Here is a 9432-nt window from a genome sequence, read left to right as displayed (position 1 = left end):
AACAGAAGATTTCAAAGAGCAGCTCGAGAAGACAAAGTCAATTATTATAATGAAATGTGCAAAGACATGGAGTTGGAAAGCCAAAAGGGAAGAACACACTCATCATTTCTCAAGCTGAAAGAACTGAAGAGGAAATTTAAACCTCAAGTTGCAATATTGAAAGATTCTATGGGCAATATATTGAATGATTCAGGAAACATCAAAAAAAGATGGAAGGAATACACAGAGGCACTGTACCAAAAAGAATTGGTTGATGTTCATCCATTTCAGGACCTGGATCAAGAACCAATGGTATTGAAGGAAGAAGTCAAAGCTGCACTGAGGGAAGTGGTATAAAACAAGGCTCCAGGAATTGACACAATACCTATTGAGATGTTTCAACAAACAGATGCTGCAATAGAAGCACTCACTCAGCTATGACAGGAGATTTGGAAGACAACTACCTGGCCAACTGACTGGAAGAGATACATATTTGTACCCATTCCAAAGAAAGGTGATCCCACAGAATGTGGAAGTCATTAAACAATATCATTAATATCACATACAAGTAAAATCTTACTGAAGATAATTCAAAAAATAGTTATAGCAGTATATTGACAGAGAATTTCCAGAAATGCAAGCTGGATTCAGAAGGGGTTGTGGAATAAGGGATATCGTTGCTGATGTCAGATGGATCCTGGCTCAAAGCAAAGAATACCAGAAAGATGTTTACCTGTGTTTTATTGACTATACAAAAGCATTTGATTGTGTGGATCATAACAAATTATGGATAACATTGAGAAGAATGGAATTCTAGAACACTTAATTGTGCTCATGAGGAACTTGTACATGGACCAGGAGGCTGTCGTTCAAACAGAACAAGGGGACACTGCATGGTTTAAAATCTAGAAGGGAGTGTGTCAGGGTTGTATCCTTTCAGCATATTTATTCAATCTGTATGCTGAACAAATAATCCAAGAAGCTGAACTATATGAAGAAGAACATGGCATCAGGATTAGAGGAAGACTCATTAACAACCTAAGTTATGTAGACAACACAACTTTGCTCACTGAAAGTGAAGATGACTTGAAACACTTACTGATGAATATTGAAGACTGCAGTCTGCAGTATGGATTCTGTCTCTATATAAAGAAAACAAAGATCGTCACAATAGGACCAATAAGCAGCAGCATGATAAATGGAGAAAAGATTGAAGTTGTCAAAAACTTCATATTATTTGGTTCTACAATCAACACCAATGGAAGCAGCAGTCAAGATATCAGACATTGTATAGCACTGGGCAAATCTGCTTCAAAGGCCCTCTTTTAAGTGCTGAAGAGAAAGATGTTTACTTGAAGACTAAAGTACACTTGACACAAGCCATGGTATTTTCAATTGCCTCACATGCACGTGAGAGCTGGACAATGAAAAAGGAAGATCAAAAAAGAGTCGATGCTTTTGAGTGGTGGTGTTGGCAAAGAATGCTGAAAGTACCATGGACTGCTAAAAGAACTAATAGATCTGTCCTGGAAGTGCAGCTAGAATGCTCCTTGGAAGCTAGAATGGCCAAACTTCATCTCACCTAACCTAATTTGTTCATGTTGTAAGAAGGGACCATTCCCTGGAGAAGGATATCATGCTTGCCAAAGTGAAGGGACAATGAAAAAGGGGAAGGCCCTCAATGAGATGGACTGACACAGTGGCTGCAACAATGGGCTCAAGTATAGCAAGGATCATGGGGCTGGCACAGGACCAGGCAGTGTTTTGTTCTGCTGTACATGAAGTCGCTATGAGTCAGAGACAAATTGACAGCACCTAACAATATCTGTGCTTGTCTACACACTGGTAGCTCTGGTGGCATAGTGTCTAAGGCATTTGACTGCTAACTAGAAGGGTAGTGGTTCAAACCCACCAGCCACTCCTTGGAAGAAAGGTTGGGCAATCTACTTCCGTAGCGATACCTCCTCAGAAACCCAAGGAGGGGTCACTATGAGTAGGATCCAGCTCAACGACAATGAGTTTGGTGTTTTTTTTTTTTTTTTTTGGTTCATTTTCTGAAAGTCCTTAGGTGAAGCAAATGATTAAAGCACTTGGCTGGCTAACCAAAAAGTTGGCAGTTCAAGGCCACCCATAGTGCTTGGAAGAAAGGCCTGGCAATCTACTTCTGAAAAATCAGCCATTGAAAACCCTATGGAGCACACGTCTACTGTGACACACATAGGATTGCATGAATTGTAGTCACCTATATGGCAACTAGTGGTATCTTCCAAAATCCCCTTGGGTAAGACCCAGATGCAGACCCTTCCTGTCACCTCTTCCTTCTCTACACTTTCTGGTGTGGGCATCACACCATTAGTCTTTGGTTATACTCTACCTGGAACTTTTCTCTAACTGTTTCTTATGCATTTGTATTGATGCCTCAACTCATACAGACTGTTAACTCCATAGAGGCCAGAACTGCTTCTTATATTTCTCTTGTCCTTTCCCTCCACTCAATTACAACACCCAGAAGTCCCTTATATAATATGTACAGATTGATTGCAGTAGTCATACTACTTTTCAATCATTTCACAACAAAATTACGACTAAAGGCATATAAAAATTCCACAGAACTTTTTTTTAAAATATGAAGATAGAGGTACAGTAACACCTATATGCAGATTCTATTAAGAGTCAATTTTCCTTTGGCAGGAGAGGTTCCCTCTCTCACAATGAGAGAATCTGTACATGAAGCTCCAAGCCCATCACAAATGTTAAAAGTCCTTATTTTAAAAGTCCTTGAAAAATTGGCACTTGGGATGCAAATGTTTATCTCTTATCATGATAACAGTAGTTTCTATAGCCCTGAGCCCAGAAGAGCAATATATTCCATCCACCACAGTCCCTGAACAAGTGCTAGATTTCCTGAAATTGATGGGTTATTGTGCAGAAAGAGGAAAAGAAAAACTTTTCACCTAAGTCCAAGGAATGAGGTGAAGAACAATAGAGGCAGCTCTCTGGGAGAATGGCTTCGCTACAGGCAGGATTGAGCAACACTTTGAAATCTTCCACCATCCCCATCCCATGCTGTCTCCAGCCTGGTGTAGGCTTTCATTTATCCAGTTATCAGTAGCCAGGGGGAGGGGAGGTTTCATTCTCCAGCTGTTGTGTCATTTCCCTTGATAAGTCCTAAATTGACAGAGTTATTCGACACCAAAGGAGCCTTCCTGTGGTAGGCATTTTTTTTTTTTTTTTTTTATGTGCCGTTTCAGGGGACAAAGGCGGCTGTGTCACTAACTGCTATGGGGAAAAAAAGACATTGTTGTTCTCACAGCTCCATAGCATGCTCTTCTGAGGAGCTAATGCAAACATAAGAAATTAGGCAACATTTGCTGTCTCCTGAAGAAACCCTGATGGTACAGTGGTTAAAGTGCTTGGCTACTAACCAAAAGGTCCATAGTTTGAACCCATCAGCTGCTATGCAGGAGAAAGATGTGGCAGTCTGCTTCCATAAAGATTACCCTTTATGGAGGGCAGTTCTACTCTGTACTATGGGGTCACTATGAGTCAGAATTGACTGAACATCTACTCACCTGGCTTCATTAGTGATCTGGTGAAGGAAAAATGCCAAATACTATTTCCTTCAAGGACATTTTTAGCATGAAAGATCTCAAGCAAGATGTTTTAATTCAAAACCCTTCAGTTTTCATATTTGTGCACATTTGAACAAATTTACAGGCAAAATGGAGTTACCTTCCCTATAGGAAATGCTGTTATTTGTTAAACCCTAAGAAACATGCTTTTATGTTGTGAAATAAAACCACTTGCTGTAGATTTACTTGGGATAGAAACATCTCTAAGGATGATTTATAGAGTTGAGGATGGGAGCTTGGTTGCCTCACCTGGGAGACAAAAAGAACATTCCACAACACCAATTTCCCCACTGCTTTGTTATTAAAGAGAGCCACTTTCTTATAAACCATAATAAACAGATATGACTTGGATGTGTGTTGATGTATTGATCCTATTTTTAAAAACATCTCCACAGATCCTCAAACGGCAGCGGGTGAGGTGGATGGGGTTAATCTGGAAGAGATCCGAGAATTTGCCAAAGCTTTTAAAATCCGGCGCCTGTCCCTTGGCCTGACCCAGACTCAGGTGGGACAGGCTCTCAGTGCCACAGAGGGCCCCGCGTACAGCCAGTCGGCCATCTGCAGGTAACCCGTGCCCGCATGCTGTCACCTCTCCTGGCTGGGCCTCCTTTGTCTTCGCAGCTCAGGTTTTCTTCATCGGGTGGGCAAAGCTGAGCGGCCGCAGAAGGGAACAAAGTTGGGGTAGCTATATGTTAGGATTGGTAGTCTATAATGGCAATAATGGTGCTGAAACAGACTCGGGGTCCTGGCTTGATAACTCCTGTCAACTCGCAAAGAACCTCCAAGGTGGTCTTGGTACAAACACACAACCCTAGGCCAGGGGGCTTCCCTCTGGGCCCACCCTTCCATGCAGGGAGAGTCATCCTTTCCTATCTGCAAAGAGGGATCCTGAGCAAATGTTATGAAGCTGCTAATCCTCATTTGTGTTAACGTTCCCACCATCTCTGCCCAGGGATGGATCTTATGATTTTCCAAGAAAAGGCACATCTGAAAAAAACTAACTATCTCATTACCTTGAAGAATGATTTAACTTGCCTTCCCAGACACAGCTTTCAAAGCACATTTGGAAAAGAGCAGCTGCTTTCAAAGCTTAGAAAAGGGGAGTGAGAACCTGGCCTACCCTGCTCCCCCACAATTAAATAAACAAGTGATCCAGCCTTGGATGTGTTCAAGTTGATCTGGGTTAAGTCATCAGAGACAGATCCCGTGCATGCATGTGTGTTGCACTAATCCCATGTTTATGCATGAGGTAACAAAGGCACTTCGGTAAGAGCTTTTTCCTCTTGGGCAATGCCTTATGAGTCCTCCTCCATCAGGAAAAGCCAAGAAACCAACTCTAAACTCATTTAAGTGGATTTTGTTCTTGGTGATCCATGAAATGCTGTCTTTTTATCTGCTCTTTATACTTTTAATGTATTCCCCAAAGGACGGAAGTGTACTTTTCCTGCAGTTTAAGACTAAGGTTATAAATAACATCAGTATGGGGTAGTAGCTTGCAGCTCACATTTTGTTCAATGATTTTCCATAAAACCCATTGATTGTTGTTAAATACAAAAAGCACCATAGGATCCTCTCACTTCTATGGCCTCCCCTACTGTTTTTTCTTATAAGATACCTCCCTGTAGAAAATAACCTTTATTCAGTCTATACAAGGATACTACTGCTGGGAAATTTGTTTCAAGGCTTGTATATGTTATTCCAAACAACATGTACCAAAGCATCAACACTAACAAGGAGCATCAATGATATGAATACTGCTGCTCCCTGTTGGGAAACATTAATTTTGTTTCATCTTGACAGGCTTGTGATAAAGGCAGCCACAGGTTTTTAGGTTGTTGCCAATTCATTACTGTTGCTAAATTCCTCTTCGGCTTATTTTTCAGTCCTACAACGCAATTTCCTTATTTTAGTTTAAGTGCTATCTCATGTTTTAACTAATCCCCTTAGTGTTTCTTGGGCATTCCCTATCAAGTATGTTGATTCCTAAGGTCTTCTTCAGAGAGGTAGAGCCAGTACAGCTATGGCTGAAATGAAAAGAGACCTTGGAAATTCATTCTATAATAAAACATGCCAGATGCCTTGATTCACTTCCTTTCTCTAGCTTCCAGATAACCTTAAGAGCTATCTACCAAGAAGAGTGGAAAATACTGAATGAGACCTAGCTCTTATGTTGGAACCATTTCAGTTAATTTAAAGGGTCAAAGGAATCTGCATTCTAGCCTACACACTCATGTGCCACCTTCTTATTACCTTTGGTGACTTCTAGGCTCTGCTTTGACAAGTCACAGAGAGGAAAAGACACCTCCAATGCCCTGGACATCTTTATCTCAAGCTTTGCCCCCTAGTGCTGTGGCAGCTGTAAAGCCTGCATCAAGCTATCAAGAATTTAGCCTTTGGGGCTTTTATGGTAAACAATGGCAAAATGTGGTGTGTGGCAAATTAGCAAAGTAGGGATAATCTTAGGGGAGTTTGCCACAAGTGACAAGCTTGTGAAATGACATTAAATGGTTACCTTCCTTGGTACTGAAAGCAAACTGGAAATTGGACTGTTAAAAAATAACTCCTAGAACTACACATGGAAGTGTATGCTATGGAGATCACATTAAAATTTGATACTATTTTTGTTGCTTGCCACAAGATAAGATCTCTAAAATATAATGCCAAAAATAAGATTACGACTTTTAAAGGAAGTCTATCCTTTTGTGTTCTTTTGCAAGCATCCTTATAAAACATCTTCTGACTGACTAAAGCAGGTTCATTTTAGCTCTCTGAGAACAGACCATTGTAATAAGACGCAGTCTGCAATCAGACTGTTGTTTTTCAACACCACTGAACACCTTAAAAGAGAGAGGGGAGTTCTATGTAACCAAAGTTGTCATCCTGGATTGTTGTGAATTTGGATCTTGAAATGACAAATAAAAAGGAATGGACTTTTTTGTATTTCATCAAGAGTAAGGGAGAATTTGGTAGCAGAACGACCTTTTAAAACACTCTATATAATTTGGTCCAAGATGCTTCACATTTTTTAAAGTCAATGTAGCAAAGAACTGCTGATGGCAATTGATATATAGAAGACTTCATTTACAGAAAATGATATCATTCAAGTACAGTTTGCAGATATTGCACATTAAACACAGCTTGATGTCCTGGTGCAAAAAAAAGTACACCATTACGCTGGACTTGTTTGGAAGGCATGAGGAGGCCTTAGCACATCCAGGGGTGGGATGTTCATGGTAATTACAATGCGTCCAGCTGCTTGAGTGGAACAATAAAGTAGCAACTGGCTCTGCTTTACCTGGAAAAGGAGCATGTTGTTAACTTATATATGGTGGAAATTGTTTCACACACACACACACACAGACACAGACACAGACACAAAATTGTTTCACAGAAAAGAAAGAAACAGAGAGAAGGAGTTAAAATGAAAGATATAAGAGCGATATCACACTGCTATCAAGTCAATTCCCACTCATAGCAACCCTATAGGACAGAGTAGAACTGCCTCATAGGGTTTCTGAGGCTGTATATCTATATATATATATACAGACTGCCTCATCCCTCTCCCTTGGAGAAGCTTGTTGTTGTTGTTATGTGCCATCCGAGTCGGCCCCGACTCATATCACTACGGAAGTAGCATATCACTACGGAAGTAGGATTGCCCAACCTTCCTTCCGAGGAGTGGCTGGTGGGTTTGAACCGCCAGCCTTCTGGTTAGCAGTCAAGTGCTTTAGCCACTATGCTACCAGAGCTCCCTAGCCTTCTGGTTAGCAGTCAAGTGCTTTAGCCACTATGCTACCAGAGCTCCCTAGTGGCTTCAAATTGCCAACCTTGTGGTTAGTAGCCAAATGCTTTAACCACTGCACCACAAGAGTTCCTTCAAAAGAGAGACAGACATGAAAGAAACTTAGCCCAGTTGCCATCCTACTATTATAGTAACAATAACATTTTCATCACCAAGTCAGTGGGAGGAATTTAAAGAAAGTCAAATGTTGTCAAAGAAGAAAAATCTTGTGTTCCCTTAAGAATGAAAGAAAGGAGTTTTATTGAGGAATAATACAGCTCGTGGTGGGCAGCGCTAAGTAAAAATACAAAGCATTCCACTGTTCAAGTGGGAGAGAAGGGTCTATATACATAGATAACAAAGAAAAGGTAGGGGGTTAATGATTGATTATAGATAAGATCAGCTTCAGCTTGAAGTCCTTTGAAATGTAAAGGTCGGTCACTTGGCTAGGAGGGAGTGAGTTACCACCTAGGTGAGTGGCGCCAGCCAGTTCAGTTATACATGATTGCAGTAGTGAACACATTTTTTCTGGGAACAAATTGTTTACATCTTGACACATTCTTCCTATGAACAAATGGTTTACATCCTGACCTTTTGCTTCCTGGGAATGCACATTGGCCCCGTCATTCTTAACGTCTGACACGAGTACCTCCAGTTTAAAACTTTTCATTTTACAATGTAAAGCATATAAAGAATAATTTTAAATGAAAGAACATGACAATTGTAGTACTGATGTCACTTCCAGATGTTAATTTTTGCCTTAAATATTCTGAGGATTGGGGACAAGATGCTGGTACAAGGAAAATAAAAGCTCTGAGAATTGACAGGAAAAATATTGGAGTTTGTTTTTTCTTTTTCCCATTGTGATTTCCATATGTCTTGCTGTCTCTCCCCTCCCTAATCGTCTCATTGTGTGTGGGGTGGAGGTGCATGTTCTGGCATGAGGCATGTGGAGGGCTGGCATTGGCTGAGGGTGTGGGTGGCCACCTTGCAGCTGGCTGTTAATCTGGAGTGAATTAGCTCTGCCAGTCAGTCAGGCAGGCAGGCAGGAGGCCCACCCTGGCAGAGGACTCAGTGTAAGACTGTTCTTTCTCAATTTTCCCCCCAGACACACCATCCTGAGAAGCCACTTTTTCCTACCACAGGAAGCCCAAGAGAACACTATAGCTAGCAGTCTGACAGCCAAACTGAACCCTGGCCTTTTGTATCCTGCCAGGTTTGAAAAGCTGGACATCACTCCTAAAAGTGCCCAGAAGATCAAGCCGGTGCTTGAGCGGTGGATGGCTGAGGCTGAGGCCCGCCATCGAGCAGGTATGCAGAACCTCACCGAGTTTATTGGGAGTGAGCCGTCCAAAAAGCGCAAGCGGCGCACCTCCTTCACACCCCAGGCCCTTGAGATCCTCAATGCCCACTTTGAGAAGAACACACACCCCTCTGGGCAGGAAATGACCGAAATTGCTGAGAAGCTGAACTATGACCGGGAAGTAGTTAGAGTTTGGTTCTGCAATAAAAGGCAAGCCCTGAAAAACACAATTAAACGCTTAAAACAGCATGAGCCGGCCTCAGCAGTTCCTCTGGAGCCTTTAACAGACTCTCTGGAAGAAAACTCCTAAGGAGATGCCCGTCACATCATCAAAACCAAAATTCACAGAAACTCCACTGCACCCTTGGGACGTCCAAAAAGAAAAAAAAGGAAAATAATAATAATAATAAAGTCCCAGTCATCACCTTGTAAGTAAGAGACTAAGAAAACTACCAAGTGGACAGAATGGTTTATACGTGTCCGCTGGTTTTCCAAAAACAATTTTTTTTTTGAAAATTTTTAAACAAGGAACACACCACACTGAAGGTGTGTGTGATAGGATAGCTCCCTTGCCCCACTTGTCTCCCCAAAGCGTTTTTTAATGGACTTAAAGCAAACCAAATAACCACATACTCTTTTCTGTATATTAAAAAATGTGAAGACGTTTAAGGATGGGGGCAGAAAGGAGGAAAGAAAAAAAAAAAAAAAAAGCAAAACCACACACACGAAACGACGGA

At 41.3% G+C, this 9432-nt stretch overlaps 1 protein-coding gene across 1 annotated transcript in view; it reads left to right on the top strand.

The window, feature by feature from the left end:
• The window catches only part of POU6F2 (POU class 6 homeobox 2), a 728490-nt gene extending 719485 nt beyond the window's left edge, over positions 1–9005 (top strand). The window contains exons 9-10 of the mRNA XM_042783132.1: positions 4007–4175; positions 8501–9005. Of these exons, the coding sequence (XP_042639066.1) occupies positions 4007–4175; positions 8501–9005 (674 nt within the window). The remainder of the gene's footprint in view (positions 1–4006; positions 4176–8500) is intronic.
• The last annotated feature ends 427 nt before the right edge of the window (positions 9006–9432 follow it).

This window comes from Orycteropus afer, unplaced genomic scaffold, assembly GCF_000298275.1.
Source record: "Orycteropus afer afer isolate SDZICR_OR568_19922 unplaced genomic scaffold, OryAfe1.0 scaffold00690, whole genome shotgun sequence".
NCBI lineage: Eukaryota > Metazoa > Chordata > Mammalia > Tubulidentata > Orycteropodidae > Orycteropus > Orycteropus afer.
This window is presented reverse-complemented; position numbering and strand designations above follow the sequence as displayed.